Source organism: Neomonachus schauinslandi, chromosome 6, assembly GCF_002201575.2.
Source record: "Neomonachus schauinslandi chromosome 6, ASM220157v2, whole genome shotgun sequence".
Classification (NCBI taxonomy): domain Eukaryota; kingdom Metazoa; phylum Chordata; class Mammalia; order Carnivora; family Phocidae; genus Neomonachus; species Neomonachus schauinslandi.
Genome location: NC_058408.1, coordinates 44,745,603 through 44,763,452, shown reverse-complemented (window position 1 = coordinate 44,763,452; position 17,850 = coordinate 44,745,603). Strand labels below are relative to the sequence as shown.

At 40.5% G+C, this 17,850-nt stretch overlaps 1 protein-coding gene across 1 annotated transcript; it reads left to right on the top strand.

Annotated features, from left to right (window-relative positions):
• The first annotated feature begins 632 nt into the window (after positions 1 to 632).
• On the top strand, positions 633 to 1,160 carry LOC110573963 (40S ribosomal protein S24-like). The gene has a single exon (XM_044916389.1). The coding sequence runs from the start codon at positions 666 to 668 to the stop codon at positions 1,056 to 1,058; it is 393 nt and encodes a 130-aa protein (XP_044772324.1). The 5' UTR covers positions 633 to 665; the 3' UTR covers positions 1,059 to 1,160.
• Positions 1,161 to 17,850: the final 16,690 nt, after the last annotated feature.

Below are 17,850 nucleotides of genomic sequence, written 5' to 3'. Positions count from 1 at the left end.
GATAAATGTATACAATATTTCTAAGGGAAACTCTGTACTGTGATGTAAAAGTCTGGGCAAAATGTATATAAATCCTGTATATAATTGTGTATTTGATTATAATTACTGATTGTAAAGATTTAATAAAATATGTAAATATTCTGGCCTAGTTTTAATTTGGATTTTTAGCATCACTTTGCCTATCTTTATACTTTAGTATTTTTTTTTTTTAATTTTTTCACCACTCTGTCTTCCCTTTAATTTTCATTTTACCCCAGGGGAGTAAATCTGGGGACAACTTAGGGTATAGAAACAAACATTGAAGAGTTCCACAACTCTCAAATAGTGCCAGGGACCCTCAGAGCAGAAATAAGAGTTAATAATTCACAGTGTCAATATTGGTAACATGTTTATGTTTCAAGTTTACTTAAAATAAGTTCTTTTGATAATCGTCATCCAAGCAACCCTAGCCTCTCCTGTTAATTCCAGTGAGGCCACTTCGTTTTAGCAGCCACTTCCAGATACTGTGATACTGTGCTTTTCATCTGTACTGTTCCAGAGTTTCTGAGCACGGACATCTTGAAAGGCCTGATCATTAGCACTATTACCTATTGATAATTGCTTTCTTTAAAGATGAGTATATTGAGCTCTTTTCCTCCCCGGCTGCTTGAAGCTTGGCCGCCATCATGAACGACACAGTAACTATCTGGACCAGGAAGTTCATGACTAACCGACTACTTCAGCGGAAACAGATGGTCATTGATGTTCTTCACCCCGGAAAGGCAACAGTACCTAAGACAGAAATTCGGGAAAAACTAGCCAAAATGTACAAGACCACACCAGATGTCATATTTGTGTTTGGATTCAGAACCCATTTTGGTGGTGGCAAGACAACTGGCTTTGGCATGATATATGATTCCTTGGATTATGCAAAGAAAAATGAACCCAAACACAGACTTGCAAGACATGGCCTGTATGAGAAGAAAAAGACATCAAGAAAACAGCGAAAGGAACGCAAGAACAGAATGAAGAAAGTCAGGGGGACTGCAAAAGCCAATGTTGGTGCTGGCAAAAAGTGAGCTGGAGATTGGACAACAGAAGGAGTAAAGATGCTGCAGTGGCTTTATCTGGTTGTGCAGATTTTTTGTGAGAGGATCAATAAACTAAGAATGTTAAAAAAAAAAAAAGATGAGTATATTGAGACCTGAAGTTCTAAGCATCTCACTCAAAGTCCCACATTTGGTGACTGGGCAATGGGATGGGAGCCCTGGTCTATTTCCCCGAGCCCATGCTCCTTTCAACGTACCTTCTCCCTTTCTCTGTCCTTACCCCTTCTCACACCCCCGTTACAGTTTCTGTTCACCTTTTGCTCAGGCAGTACCTTCCCACCTGACCACTTTCTCCCCATTTGGGGTTGAAGTTTAGAAATGGTAGCATCCATTCTCAGGTTCTCTGGACATTAATTCTGGTGTCAGCATGCCTCCATTCCCCAAAGACAATGGACCACTATTTCAGGAAGAGTTCAAAGGATCTAATAGCATCTCTTGGAAGATTTCAAGGGGGAGGTTGCCTTTCTTTCCTGGGTAAAAGCAAACTTAAGAGTTCTCTCTACTAAGAGAAGCTAAGTATTGTAAGGGTTGAGAATAGTGTCAGCATCTACCTGCTAGTAAAATTTATAGTTCCCAAAGCTTTGCTCTTGATTTACTCTAATAAGGTTGGAGGTCTATAGTGTTCATCTTCAGTGAAGAAGTAAATGGGAGGCCACTGATAGACTCTTGGGGATTCTCTTAATTCATAAAAGAATGCACTTGTCATCCCAGATGACAGAGAAATGCTTAAGTCAGTGGCAAGATGGGAGTATGAAGCTAAACGAAGAAAAATCTAAGACTGTATATATATGATCTCTGTTGTATATGTAAAGAGAGACTCATTTTTTCAATAAAGACTTACTGAGCACCTCCTATGTGCTAGGCGTCATCTGGGGCAGTAGACAACACATAGCAAAGAAGATAAAATAGTAAATAAGACAATGAGTTTATGAAGAAAAACTTACAGCAAGAGAGGATAGTGATGGAAATCAGCATGGTGTAGAATTCTCTAACCAGAATATTAACAGTGGTTATCTCAGGATTATAGGCGATTTCTATTTCTTTACTTAGAACTTTCTGTGTTTTCCTAAGTTTCCAAAATGAGCAGTATGATCTTAAGAATAAAACAGCCTCGCTCAGTTAAAGGATAAAAGGGAAAAAGAAAAATATCACACCAGAACCCCATCTTGTGCTTCTGCATAATTCAACAAGTCCCTGATGTGTCATCGAGCTCTCATGGATATAAGCAGTGAAGGACAGCAGAATATGCCACCCCAAAACATGTCACTTTGGCAAATTGATTACTTTGAATTAAAGTTATTTAAAAAACAGCCAGTGCAAAAAGGACACTCTGACCTTCCTTTGTCCCCCTGAAAAGAGGAAATAAGTCTGCCATGTGAAAGGTACCCTCCCTGTACTGGAGGCTAGAGGCATCCTTATCACCAAAGAGAGGGAATTTAGGGCCGAGAGGGCAGTTTAACAAACCTTGTTACTTTTTCACTAATTTGCTACACCAAGTCCAAACCCTTTTGTCTTGCTAATTCTTCACAAATGTATTACTTCCTTGTCTAAAAAGTATAACAAAGCTGTCTGCTTTGGTCGCTTCTTTGAATCTCGTATTTTTATGGACTCCCGTACATACAAAATTAAATTTGCTTTTCTCTTGTTAATCTCTCTTATGTCAATTTAGTTATTAGACCAGCCAAATAACCCAGAAGGGAAGAAGGGGAAAAGATTTTCTCCTTTACAACAGCATATAGCTGGGACTCAAAAGATTGATCAGGAGTATGTGGAATAGGGAGAAGAGAAGAGGATCTAAAACAGGGCCCTGAGATTGCTGACATTTAAGGCAATAGGAGGAAGGGCTTGTATAAAACAGAATGGAAAAGGGCAGGTAGAGAGGGAGGAGGAAAATGAGGACAGAGCAGGGTTACAAAAACCAGAAAAAAAGATTATTTCAAGGAGAAAGTTGGCAAATAATCTGAAACCCCCAAAGAGTTGGTGCCAGCAAACTTGCTGTGCAAGAATGTAGGTTCCGTGTGGCTCTATTGTCTAATATTTGAGAAAAGCCAAGAAAACTAGGTGAAATTGCATCTTAAACGCCGTTCAGGTTGAAATAGATGGGACAACAAAGGCCTCCAGTTTGCAACCTCTGAGCTGGCAGATCCTTAACCTCCAAATACCAGTGTGGGAAGAAGACTCCTCCATTTTCAAGGTACCGTTCACCAAGCTCCAGTTCCAGAATTATTATGTACACCAAAGGCGTCCTCCAACTGTTGAGATTTTCTGGCTTAATGTTCCAAATGGTGATGATGTGGCTTTCCAAACAGAGATTACTGGTTTAATCAAGCAGGTCAATGGGGGAAAAAAGCCTCATCCATTCACTTTCCTAGAATTCTAATGTCAATGAACCTTCTTTGATGTGAGGCCATGGAAGTTTCTCTTCTGAATCCAGTTCAGATCTCCACTCCATCAACTGGTCTGGCCAGACTACTGACTCAGCTTCACCCCAACTTCTTCCTTCTGTGGTTCTGGGGGTTCTCTGACTCCCACCCAGGATACATCTGTAAGCCTCTGCTCAGCCCTGCAGTGATCTCAGAGCACTGGTCCAGTCAGCTCTTCATTCATAGGCAGCGTGATGACTAACACCCTCTAGCAGAGCTCATCATAAAAAGAGCTGCCACTCTTTGAATCCTACCCAGGCATAAACAGATACTGGGCACTCCGTATCAGTGAATTCTTACCCATCTGACAACCTCATGAGATGTCTGTAATTTCATCTTACAAATCAGGAAAAATAAGATTCAGCCAAGTTGACTAGCTTGCCAAAAGGCATAGAGCCAGTTAGATGGGCCTGGAATTTGAGTCTAGATTAATCTCAATCAGATTACTACACAGGCTGCCATTCCTAACTATGCACAGTGATCCACTTGAACGAAGTGTCATATGTTGCTAAACAAGCCTGCATCAGAGATCCTTATAAACAACGTTCAGCTGCCAACCAGCCAGCCACCGAAGGGATCTGGGAATTGAAGGTACTTTGCACTTACCAAAGAGGTGGGAATAGGAGAATGGACTGCTTTCAGACTGAAACCTTATGGTCTCTGAGCCAGAAGATATTTATTGGAAACCCATCAAAAGGTTGGGGAGGCGGGTCTCCCTTCTTTCCAAGGCAACTACCAGTTTCTCTGATCTTTGGCTCACACATATTATCATCCTAGTCAGAAGGGCCAGACCTAGGAGACATCTATAAACCATTCCAAAAAACCACACGAGTGGGTTTACCAGCTCATCACTGGACTGGGAGTCCCTGGAGAAAACAGAACAGTTTGGCCTATTCATTTTTTCCTCCCCTAGACCAGTATCTGGCTCTTGAAAGGCACTCACTAAACACTTCTGGAGTGAAAGAAAAATACCCGGTTTGAACAAATGGACAAACGAAAGAGCTAGGATTTGCAATCACTGAGAAATGTCAAAGAAATGACGTACCAGCTTTGAAGACAGTGGTATGAAGATAATCCTACACTATTTTTTTGTTGGAAGCAGACATTGTGGGGAACACAACTCATACAGTGATCTCAGAGTTTTAGAGCCAAAAGAATTCTGTTTCCTTTCCATCATTGATTCTCCTCATTGGACAGAAAAGAAAACAGAAACCAGAGGTGGGAAGTGGCCTGACCAAGGTCACACATATTCAGGATGGAGCACCTCTTTAGGTTCTGGTGCACCTGTTTCAAAGTCATTTCCTTGCTTCAGAGCCTCGGTACATTCATTCCTCTGCAAGTTAACATTCAGCCAGTGGAATGATGACTAACTTCAGAGCTGCCGCTGAGGTGCCTTTGCAAAACTCCAGGGCTCCCCTGAACACGCTTTAAAAGCTACTGACTTAGATAATTTATTATTTGTTATTTAAACTTTTAGCACGTTCAGGCAGAAGTGTCTTTTAATTCCCTGAAAACTGGCTATTCTCATTGGCAGCCTTTATTCTTCTCTTCCATTCCCGATGAATAAACCCATTAATGAAAGAATACACTGTGTACTTTCTTTTGTTCTGTTATGCATCTGAATTAATGTGTGTGGGCAAAGCTCAAATGGTGAGACCAAGATAGAGATCTTTTGCCTGGTGTGCCCTCTTGTGGGTGTCAAACCCAACGGTTCCCAAGCTTGCTTTGTGGGGATGGCAGAAATGGTTCTTTTTCGACCCAAGTGACTGAACTGAAATTTCTAAATTTGAAATTCTGAGTAAGATACACAACTACAATGATAAACAACCTGTTTGTATTTGTACTGGTAAAGCAATAATGGAGAATTCTAGCCTAAGGAAGTCAGAGACATCTCATCTTTAGCCAGTATTTTCTAAACCTCTGTAAAATTCTCTAATAGCTTATAGTAATAATGATCACTTATTGGATGTTTACCGTATGCCTAGAATTTATAAAACCATCTGAAACAGGTACCATTATTTTTCCCATTTTACCAATGGCAGTTGGGGTTTTTAACACCAAGAGACATACTCTGGCTAAATAAAGCAGGGTGGTGGGGAGACACTGGAGAGAGAAAGAATATTCTCTTGGAGGATTCTAGTCGCGGCAACAAGGGTTGCTGGGGGAGGGAAGAAGTTCTCAACGTAGAAGTTATAAGTACAGACTCTGAAGCCAGACTGCTGAGATTAGAATCCTGGCTCTACCCCTTACGCTATGTGACCTTCACCCTGGGTCTCTCAGTTTCCTCATCTGTGAAGTGGGATTATTGGTAGAACCTATTGTTAGCTATTGTGTAAAGTGATATATAAATGTGCTTTTAAGGCCCCTCCTGCCCACCGCTGCCCTCCCCAGAGACTGCTGTCCTTGAACTTCAACTATAAATTCTAACCATATTAACCAGTTCTGTGTCATCACTAGTAGGAGCTTTGGCCATGTGCTACGTCCTTGGACTTCTGATGGGTCTTCAGGTGGAGATGTGGGGAGAGTATCCGACCAGAAGAAACAGACCTAATCATCTCCTTCTCTCAAAACACAGCAGAAAAGTCCCCTTGAAACAATAGGAGCTTTCAAAAGCCATATTTCAGGGAGAAACAAAGGAGTGGCCTGGATTATTTATACAGGTCTTGTGCAACAGGAGACCGGAATAATAAATTAAATCTCAGAATGAAACAAAGTACACACAGGGGAGCAGGGCATGTCCTGAGGACATCAGCTTTTGTCACTACCCCAAGAACTCCCAAGGGCAGGCCCACCAAGCGGGGGTGCTCACTAGCTGTCCAACGCAATCCCTAAAGCAGTCTCTGAATAACAAGGGTTGAGATGAACCAGGCAACAGCCCAGGCGGCTGCCACCCAGAATGTGAGCCTCTGCCAGTGGGTCTGGGTTACAGAGAGCCTGTCTCTTTGCATAGACTCTAAAACTAGAGAAAGAGCCCCAAATTGTCGAAGAATCATATAGGAATGGAGGTAGAAGGGATAGGAGGGACGGAGGAAGGAAGGAAGGAAGGAAAGAAGGAAGGAAGGAAGGAAGGGAAGGAGGGAGGGAGGGAGGGAAGAAGGGAGGGAGGGAACGAAGGAAAGAAGGAGGGAGGGAGGAAGAAAAGAAAGAAAAAGAGAAAAGTTTTAAAAGAAAAAAAAAAGGCAGGGGTGCCTCGGTGGCTCAGTCGTTAAGCATCTGCCTTCGGCTCAGGTCATGATCCCAGGGTCCTGGGATTGAGCCCCGCATCCCGCTCCCTGCTCCACGGGAAGCCTGCTTCTCCCTCTCCCATTCCCCCTGCTTGTGTTCCCTCTCTAGCTGTCTCTCTCTGTCAAATAAATAAATAAAATTTTTTTAAAAATTTTATTTTATTTGAGAGAGAGAGAGAGTGAAAGAGAGAGCACAAGAGGGGGTAGGGTCAGAGGGAGAAGCAGACTCCCCACCGAGCAGGGAGCCTGATGCGGGACTCGATCCCGGGACTCCGGGATCATGACCCGAGCCAAAGGCAGCCGCCCAACGAACTGAGCCACCCAGGCGCCCCTTAAATAAATAAAATCTTAAAAAAAAAAGAAAAAGAAAGGCAATTATTCGAATGAAGTAAAAAATGCAAAGCCAATTTCCTGGGAATTCTCACATCACTGTGAAAAAGGGACATTGTACAACACATCTCCCTGGAAAAAGTAGGGGAAATTGTCTCCTTCATGTAGCCTTGGGTCACCCAGCACCTTATAAATTCAGGCTGGGATGTGATTTTTTTCTTTGCATCTTTTTTTGTTGTTTCTTTTTATCCACCCCCACCCCCCACAAATTTTCTCTGTCACATATAAGAACCAAAATTCCTTCCTGAAGCCTCTGGTTCCCAGAACTTGCTTAGAAAGTGATCTTGTAATGCAAAACCACTTGCTTGCCCTGTGACCTTGGCAAGTTACCTAACTTCTCTGGACTTGGTTTTCTCCTCCATAGAGTGTTGGTTTCGTCTACCCAACAAACTTTCCTCCATTTTCTCTGTTTCCTGTGTCCCACCGTGGGATTGATGCTATAGAAATAAACGCCATCAGATACAGTCTTGCTTTGGCAGTCTCTCTCACAGCCATGGGGTGAGGTCATAGCTTCAGTTCCCGTGAGAGTGATGGCAGCCACTACATTCAACAGAAACACAATGACAACATTTGCGTCCAGGGACACTGAGAGGTCTATGTCCTGTGTGTGTGTGTGTGTGTGTGTGTGTGTGTGTGTTGGGGAGGGACATATTTGTTTTCTACTCCTTATGTTTCTGTGGGGAAGGTCCTCTCTAACCCTGGTTTGCCTCTCCATCCGTTAGTTATGGATTGGTGAATTGGAAGCCAGCCCGTCTGTGGAAAACATGCTTCTTGGTCCACTTTGTTCTGTGCAGTAAAAGGAGTCAGCCTCTGAGTGAAAGGGGAAGCCTGCGTTTTCCTGCTCTGCTGGTTATTGGGCGTGTCAGTCTGCCTAATTCTGTAATGAGGTGTTAGTGTGTCTGTGTTAGTCCATAATTTATTGCTTTTTTAAAACTTAAGGTTCTTTCAGAAAGAAATTTTTTTTTAAAGATTTTATTTATTTATTTGAGAGAAAGAGTGAGAGGACAAGTGGGGGTGGGGTGGGGTGGGGTGGGGTGGGGAGGAGGAGCAGAAGGAGAGGGAGCTCAATCCCAGGACCCTGGGATCATGACATGAGCCGAAGGCAGAGGCTTAACTGGCTGAGCCACCCAGGCGCCCCGAGAAAAAAATTTTTATATGAGCATCTTTTTTCTTTTTTAGATTTTCTTTCTTTCTTTCTTTCTTTCTTTCTTTCTTTCTTTCTTTCTTTCTTCTTTCTTTCTTTCTTTCTTTCTTTCTTTTTCTTTCTTTCTTTTCTTTCTCTCTCTCTTTTTTTCAGAGAGGAAGGAGAGAGGTGCAGGAGGGGCAGAGGGAGAGGGAGAGAGAGAATCTTAAGCAGGTTCCATGGTGAAATCAAGAGTCAGACGCTTAACTGACTAAGCCACCAAGACACCCCTTTTTAGATTTTATTTTTAACCTATCTCCACACCCAATGTGGGGCTCGAACCCACAACACTGAGATCAAGAGTCACATGCTCGGGGTGCCTGGGTTAAGTCAGTTAAGTGTCTGAATTCGGCTCAGGTCATCATCTCAGGGTCCTGGGATGAAGCCCCGCAACAGATTCCCTGCTCAGTGGGGAGTCTGCTTGTCCTTCTTCCTCTGGCCCTCCCCCTGCTTGTGTGCACTCTGTCTCTCTCTCAATAAACAAAACCTTAAAAAAAAAAAGAAAGTCACATGCTCTCCTGACTGAGGCAGCCAGGTACTCCTATATGAACATCTTTTATACAAAATAAAAAAAAGTTCTTTATAACTTTAAGCATGGGATGATCTTTAAAAAATAATCACATTTGTGTACCACTTCAAATCATATTCAGACCTGTGATATGTGACTTTTACTTTGGAAAATACCGTATTACGCTTTACTGCCTCCATTTTTTTTTAATTGCCATAGCCATTCTTGTCTGAAAGTAAGAAATGCTCACCTACATTAAAATGAGCCTCAAACAATATTTATGCAGCTACATCATTCAGTAGGTTTGCATGGCTATTACGATAATTTCACTTTCTCTTTATTACTCTAGCTTTCTAGTATGTGTTGAACTCAGGTGGTGTGACTCCTCCAGTTTTGTTATTTGTTGAGATTATCTTGGCTATTCTAAGTCCTTTGTATTTCCACATAAATTTTAGAATAACTTGTCAATTATTTTTAAAAAGTCTGATGAGACTTTGATTGGGATTGCTTTATATCTAGAGATCAAATTTGGGAAGAACAAACATTTTTAACAATATTGAGTCATCCATTTTATGAACATGGTATGTTCTTCCATTTAATTGGATCTTCTTTAATTTCTCTTAGCAATATTTTATAGTTTTTAATGTAGAGTTTTTACATATCTTTTATTAAGTCAAGTGTTTTGTGTTTATGATTATGTGGAGTTGTTTTCAATTTTTTAAAATTTTTTATTTAAAATTTTACATATTGGTGCTAATATATAGACATATAACTGATTTTTGTATATTGACCTTATGTCCTACAATCTTGTCAGATTCACTTATTGGTTGTAGTAACATTTTTGTAGATTCTGTAGTATTTTGTATGTAAACAATCATACTGTCTATAAAGAAATGACAGTTTTTTCTTTTTCAAACTTGATCCATTTATGTCACTTTTTGGCCATCTAAAACTGGCTAGGACCTTTGGTACATTGTTGAGTAGAAGAGGTGACAGTTAACATTCTTGCTTTATTCATGAAATGAGAAAGTATTCAATATCTCATTATTATATGTGAAATCAGTTGTATACTTTTCAGAGATACCCTTTTTCAGATTGAGTAACTTCCTTTCTGTTCCTGGTTTGCTGGGAATTTTATCATGAATAGCAATTGGATTTTGTCAAACACCTTCTATGCATCTATTGAAATGATCATGTGGTTTTTCTCCTATATACTACTAATAATAAATTCCATTAATAGATTTTCAAATATTTAACCAACCTTATATTCCTGGGATAAACTCCACATGGTAATGATGTATTATACTTTTTATATACTGCTGAATTTGACTTACTAATATTTTGGTAAGAATTTTTGTGTCAGTATTCATGAGAGGTATTTTTTATTCTCTTTTCTCTCTTTTTTTTTTTAAGCAGGCTCCACGCCCAGCGTTGAGCCCAACATGGAGCTTGAACTCATGACCCTGAGATTGAGACCTGAGCTGAAATCAAGTGTCAGACACCTAACTGAGCCACCCAAGCATCCCTTCTTTTTCTTGTTTAGGACTTTAAGTAATCTCTACACACAACATGGGGCTAGAACTTACAACCCTGAGATCAAGAGTCACATGCTCTGAGCCAGCTAGATGTCTCTATTCTCTTTTCTTATAATGTTTTTATCAGCCTTTGGTATTAGGGTTATACTGGCCTCGAAACAAGCTAGGAAGTGTCTCCTCCTCTATTTTGGAAATAACTTAAGATTGATGTTATTTTTTCCCTAAATATTGATTATATTTACTAATGAAATCCTTTGGGGTGCCTGGGCGTCTCAGTTGTTAAGCGTCTGCCTTCGGCTCAGGTCATGATCCCAGGGTCCTAGGATCGAGCCCCGCATGGGGCTCCCTGCTCGGCGGGAAGCCTGCTTCTCCCTCTCCCACTCCCGTTGCTTGCGTTCCTGCTCTCGCTATCTCTGTCTCTGTCAAATAAATAAATAAAATCTTTAAAAAAAAAAAAAAAGAAATCCTTTGGACTAAAGTTCTTTTTGTGGGACCGTTTTGATAAATTCAATTAAAAAAAAGATATATGGGTATTCAGATTGTCCATTTCTTCTTTTGTCAGTTTTGGTAAGATATTCTTTAAGGAATTTGTGCATTTCATTTAAGTTATTGAATTTGATTTAAAGTGTTTCACAGTAATTCCTTATTATTTTTTATTGCTTATAAGATTTGTATTATCTCCTCCCTTTTACATTTTTTAAGTTTAATTTGCTGTATTTTTCTAGTTTCTTAAGATGAAACTTAAATTATTGGTTTTAAACATTTGCCTTCCAGTGTCTGCTGGCTTTTGGTTGTTTTCTCCTATGTTTTGGACAACTGGGTAAAATATTTTGTCCATACTTTATAAGCATTAACTGGAGGATAGTTATTCTATCCTAATATATATATATATATATATATATATATATATATATATATCTTAATATAAGTCATTCCACCATTACTGGAACTGTAATTCAGGTTTTTTTTTTAATTTACTTATTTATTTTTGGGGGAGGGCATAGGGAGAAAGAGAAAATCTCAAGCAGACTGTCCACTGAGCATGGAGCCCGACTCAGGGCTCGATCCCATGACCCTGGACCTAAGTGGAAATCAAGAGTCAGACGCTTAACTGACTGAGCCACCCAAGTGCCCCTGGAATTTAGATTCAAGCTTTATCATCTTGGGTAAGTATTCCTTTTTTTTTAGGGGGAGAGAGAGTGCACGTGTGTGGGGTGGAGGGTAGAGGGAGAGGGAGAGAGAGAGAAGCTTGAGCACGCTCCATGCCCAGAGCAGAGCCTATGTGGGGCTTGATCTCAGGACCCTGAGATCATGACCTGAGCCGAAATCGAGTCCATCACTTAACCAATGGAGCCACTGAGTAAGTATTCTAACCCAAATGCCAATTTCCTCATCCATAAAGTGGGGATAATATGATAACATATACTTGAAAAATTGTTTGTCATGGAGAGCAAACAAGATAATGCATAGGGAAACACTTTTGAAAGAATAACATAATATATAAATTATATTTATTACCATTAATGCAACAAAAAGAATCACTCCAGTGCCATGCCCTTGTATTTCCACTAAAAGTTAAGAAACAATACGAAGTCATTTAATTTTCATAGCCTAGCAGATGAAGAAGATAGTTCTTTATCCTCTTCCAAGATATTCTAACTAACCTTGAAACTATATGCAGTTTCATTTTCAACTGATATTGATTAAATGCCTATCGTGTATATATTAGGCATGTTTATGTGCACTATCTTGTTCAATTTATTACTCATAAAAATGTGCCCTCCAACTTACCAACATGTGACAATAACTCAAAATCTTTCATACCTTGATTCCACTCTTAAAATTTTATCCTAAGGAAATCATCAGAGATGGCACCCAGATTTATGTGCAAAATACTTATTGTAGCCTTATTCATAATAACAAACTATTGGGAGCAACCAAAATAAACACATTTAAAGGATTTGTCAAAAAATTATGATGCAGAAACATAATTCAATACTATTTAGTTGTTAAAAGCATTTTCAGAGATTATTTTATTTTTCAGAGGTTATTTTATCACATGAGAAAATACACATAATATAATGTTGTATCAAGAATAAGATTACTATTTAAACATCATGATTGTAATTTTGTTTAAAAATCTGAATTAGAAAAAAAATAGCTAGAAGCAAATATACTAAAATGCTGATAATGATTATTTCTGGAGTGATATTGTTAGGGATGACTCTTTCTTCACATACTTTGCTGGGTTCTAAATTGTTCACAATGGATGTGTAATTTTGCTTTCAGTATTCCCTTTGGATGCCAGAACACATTATGAATTGGATTAATCATAATCTTCAACTCATCAAATACTCTTCTCATTTATTAATTTATTCTTATTTTATTAATTTGTTTATTATAAGTGCTCATAAACCCAATGATCAATATAAAAGCTAGCATTCAAACAAAAGTTAACATCAAGCTATGGATCCTCTCTTATCCCATTTACCATGTTTCTCTACCCAAAATAACCACCTTCCCAAATCTCATAATCCCATTGTTTTCTTTTTAATAAAGTTTTATCTAATTGATATATACCCCTAAAAAGCATGTATTTTTTTTTATTATTGTAGCTTTAACTCTTTTAAAAGGGTAGCATGCTACATATTATATTCTAGGATTTTTCCACTTAATATTGTATTGCCAAAATTCATCCATATCGATGCATGCCCATGGAGCTCATTTATTTTGATGGCTATATCACATTCCATTGTGTGAAGATATTATTGTTTATTCTGTAGCTATTTCCAGACTTCCTGTTATGAGCAGAGTGACTATGAACATTCTTGTACGTGTCTTCCCAGTGCCCTGTATAAAAATTTCTCTTGGATATAACCCTGGGAGTAGAAATGCTTGTCATAGGGTATGTGAAAGTTTACCTTTAAAAGATAATGTCTGAGTGTTTTTACGAAGTGGTTGCATCAGTCAATATGTATTTCCACCAGCAGTGTATAAGAGATCCTACAGATCTGTGTCTTTACAAGCATTCGGTACTGCTGATATATTATTGCTTTTATATTCAGGAGAAGAAGAATGTTTCTAAAAACAAGAACAGGAATGCCTGGGTGGCTCAGTCGTTAAGCATCTGCCTTTGGCTCAGGTCATGATCCCAGGGTCCTGGGATCGAGTCCCACATCGGGCTCCTTGATCAGTGAGGAGCCTGCTTCTCCCTCTCCCTCTGCTGCTCCCCCTGCTTGTGCTCTCTCTCTCTCTCTCTCTGACAAATAAATAAATAAAAATCTTTAAAAAAATAAAAACAAGAACAAAAACAAAACTGCCTTGCCCTCCTTTTCCCCAAATTCCAGGAAAGATTTGGGGCACAGGAGGTGGTGCATAAAATTATTCCTCCACCAACAGCTTTTCAAAACCTTCTAGTTTTGGAAACCCTCTCTTAGCAATGAAGTGGAAACAGTGCAGGGGTTGTGAGAAGGTAGAGAAACTGCAGAATTTTGTGTCATGGGGACTCTTTCCCATAGATGATGAAATTATTCTATAGGTCTGAATTAGAAATCTCTCTCGTGTTCTCCCTCCCTCTCTTCTCTCCTTCTCTTAAGGACCAGACATATCATTTTCATTCTCTGTAATATGTTCCCAAGGCATTCTCTTTGCAACCCTCTTTGCAAATATCAGAGATCTGACCTGCTTATCTAATGGTTTCTTTCTCCTGACTGCAGAGTAAGAACTCACCAGGTATGCTAAGCGGGGCGAGGGTTTTCCTGCAGAAGTACTGCATAGAAAAAGAAATTCAGCACCGTTAAGAGTTGGACAGCCTATTTGAATGTGGCCCGCTGATTGCCTCCCCTTTCAGAGCTCAGCCCTAGTTTCTCTCACTTTGCAGTCGCCTGGAACGTGATATGGAGCACGAGATGGACATGAGGATGCATGAGGTGCCCATCAATTCTGAGAAAGGTAGGCAGCCCGTTCTCAAATCTACACAAAAGAACCAGGATGAGCTTGTGGGCCAAATTGGTTCCCAGCCTGGGATTGGCATTCAGCCTAGAGGGTGGCTCCCGGGGCGGGCCTCCAGGGCAATTTCACCAGGTAAATCCACGAGCCATGAGACAGTGGTTTTCCCATTTAGGTTTAGCAACATCCTCTCAGGGCTCTGGAGAAAGTAGGAGAGTCAGGGAGGCAGTTAACATCCCACCTCATTTTCAGATAGAAATGGAGTTAACTTCAAAATAGGCTATTTAATGTATATGGTTTCAAAATGAATTTGCTTGTGAAAAAGTTTCCTCTATTTTATTTATTTATTTATTTATTTATTTTTATTTGACAGAGAGAGACACAGCGAGAGAGGGAACACAAGCAGGAGAAGCAGGCTTCCCGCAGAGCAGGGAGCCCGATGCGGGGCTCGATCCCAGGACCCCGGGATCATGACCTGAGCCGAAGGCAGACACTTAACGACTGAGCCACCCAGACGCCCCAGTTTCCTCTATTTTAAAGAAAGTTTAGAAACCACTGATAGTGTTTAGACCTTGGGCTCTCAGGGAAACGGAGGTAGAGGTTTGAAATACCCTTTGGAGCAGCAGAGCTGCATGGAATGAGGTTACATGTGGATTCTATGTTGCAAGAGGCAGGTCCATGTGGTTTCAAAATCAACCAGGCACAAAACAAGGTTTGAATCTTCTAATAAAACTTAAGGAGGCAGACCCAAGACTCTTACTCCAATATGAGGAAGATTAATGAGGGGAATGAAACAGGGCCGATTTTGTTCACCATTGTTATTTTTGTGCCTAGCACAGTGCCTGATACGTATGGGTATTAACAAGTATTTGATGAAGGAAAACAAGAAAGATGGAGGCAAGCATGTCACGTGGGCAGGGCCAAGAGTCTCTTTACAAAGTAGTTCTTAGACTTTTCCAAACAATAAACATGCACAAATGTGCGTGAACACGTGCGTGCACGCATACACACACACACACACACACAAGAACCTCTTGTTTTTCACCAGAGAGTGCAATGAAGAAAACTTCAGGATAATAGTTAACAACTATGAACTTCCTCTAGAGAAAAAGCCCAACAACATATCTGTGACACATCCCATTTTAAACAGCATTGGTTCCTTGAACCTTCCAGGAAAAATTGGTTGTGAAATGAACCTCTAAGAATTGAATGAGCTCACCTGCTATCTAGAGTTGTCAACTGATAAATTACATTTCTAAGAACATAGGCCAAAAATGATTTGGGCTTAGCAGTAATTGATTCTAAACCATTCAATCTGAAGGTAGAGAAGTAAAAGCTCCACACTGGGTCCCTGACCATCATCTGAAATCACCAGTGCTTAGGAAGGTGCTCTCTGTTCTTACCAGCAGGAAGGGTTGAGTAGGTGGGAAGACAGGCATTCTTTGCAAGGATCAAAAAGAGGCCATAAATCAGCACATGTTTTAAACAAAGGGCATGAAACATTGCTCCACTAGGCACCTTCTTGGACTAAAAAAGAAAACTGTATATTCTCAAGAAACCATACTTAACTGACTCCAACTCTGAGGCAGTAGAAAATGCTGGTTCATTATAAGGAGCAGTTACTGAGCTTCTATTTTTGAGTATAAGCAGTGAAATCCAAAAATTGGTTTCAATCCACAGAAGGAAAGGTTGAGGAAATCTCAACAAACGGACAAGAGACCGTCTTATCTTTTGTTCATGAGAGAATCCTGCCCAACCTGACAGAGAGGCTGTGAATGCTCCATGGGCCTGGAATCAGGCTGAGAAGCCCTGGAAATTTCAGGCTGACCCTCAACAGGAAGGACAGAAGCACAGTGTTTATGCAATGTGTTTAGTAAACTGATCCGGCAACAGTTTGAATCAGGGAGTCAACTACAATCACAGTGCTTTCCAGGGGGGTTTAAATTGGTGACTTGCACTGGACCCTATAGACCAGAGCAAACCACAAACAGTCCTTTCAGGGAAAGAAACTTTTATTCGATTATTACAACTTTTTTGAGGTTTTAAAATAAACTAAACTCTATGAGAAGACGTGACCAAAATCCAATCAGAGAGAAGCCTGTCATCTACAAATTGTTAAGACATTTGTGCTGAAGAAGAGCTGGAAAGACAGAAGTGTCAGTCTGGATTTGAGCTTCCGTGTTCACACTCAGCCAGTTCGTGCCTGGCTGATTATGTCCCCACATCTTACCTCATTCATGACTGTAACTGCCAAACCTTGGGCCTCCCGCAAAGATTTGAGTCTTTTGGTTGCAGTAATAAGTTTATATAAGATGTGAAGCCAATAAATTCTAAAGCTGACCCCTTCCAAATTCTATTAGTCCACGGTCTCAGTAGCTTAGCCAAAGTTCGTGTTACTGCTATTTCCCCTGCCTCGACAAACCGGGAACATGGGGGTATGATGGCATCCACCCAAACATGAAACAGATAGGACTCCTCATTCACTGTTTATGAGTCCCTAGTCTGTGCCAGGCCTTTTCCTGGGTCCTGGGGAAACAGCAATGAACAAAGTGAAGTTCCCACCCCCATGAAGCCTCCCTTCTAGTTTTAGTCAACAATTCACCGATGGAGATTAGAGAGGAGCAGAGCACTTCTTGCGGGACCAGGTATGACCCAGAGATCATGTTTGGGAAAAGTCACCCAGAAGATTAGATATTCTCTTTCTGCATCCTTCTTAACCCCTCATTCCTCTAGTTCAATGGTGGGCACAAGCAAACCCCAGCACAACTTCAAGAGGGGCAAAGAGGAGGGGGATGTTATTTACCTGACCCCAAATCTTCATCTTAAGATAGATAAGTAGAGATGACTTTATTATAATACAATGCTGACACCAACTGCAGGGATAAAACCTCCCCCAGAGACTCCCCATTTTCAGATTCTCCTTACCCAGAGATTTTCTACAGAAGAGGGATTTTAGCTGTAGAAGTTGCAAGTAAGCAAGACATTTCCCAGGGAGAGTTTCAGATTAGAACGGGGCGAAAGATGTGCCTTAAGAACACCTGGACTTCTTGATGGGCAGCTGGTGAAAAGTCTGGATCAAAGCCTCAGCCATGGGAGAAGTAGGAGCTAAAAACAGCAAGTGGTTGTGTTTCAGAGAAAAGTTTCCAGCTTGAGTTAGTGCTCACCCTGCAAGGGGAATTGAGAGGCCCCAGAGGCTAGAACTTTGGGTCTTTTGTGCTTTGGCCAGTAGATGTTCGTTCGTGACGGGAAATGATCATTTCAGCCAACAGGTGGGAGAAAAACCTGGATGCCATGGATGGAGGGGGAAATTGGTGACAAGGCAGCAAGGGTCCCTGGGAGTAGACTCCATGAAGAATGACGGCTCTCGATGAATGGATAAAGAAGAGGTGGTATATATATACAATGGAATATTATGCAGCCATCAAAAGGAATGAGATCTTGCCATTTGCAACGACGTGGATGGAACTGGAGGGTATTATGTTGAGTGAAATAAGTCAAACAGAGAAAGACATGTATCATATGATCTCACTGATATGAGGAATTCTTAATTG

Coding starts and splice junctions, on each gene's coding strand:
- LOC110573963 (XM_044916389.1), top strand. CDS start 666: ATGAACGACACAGTAACTATCTGGACCAGGAAGTTCATGACTAACCGA.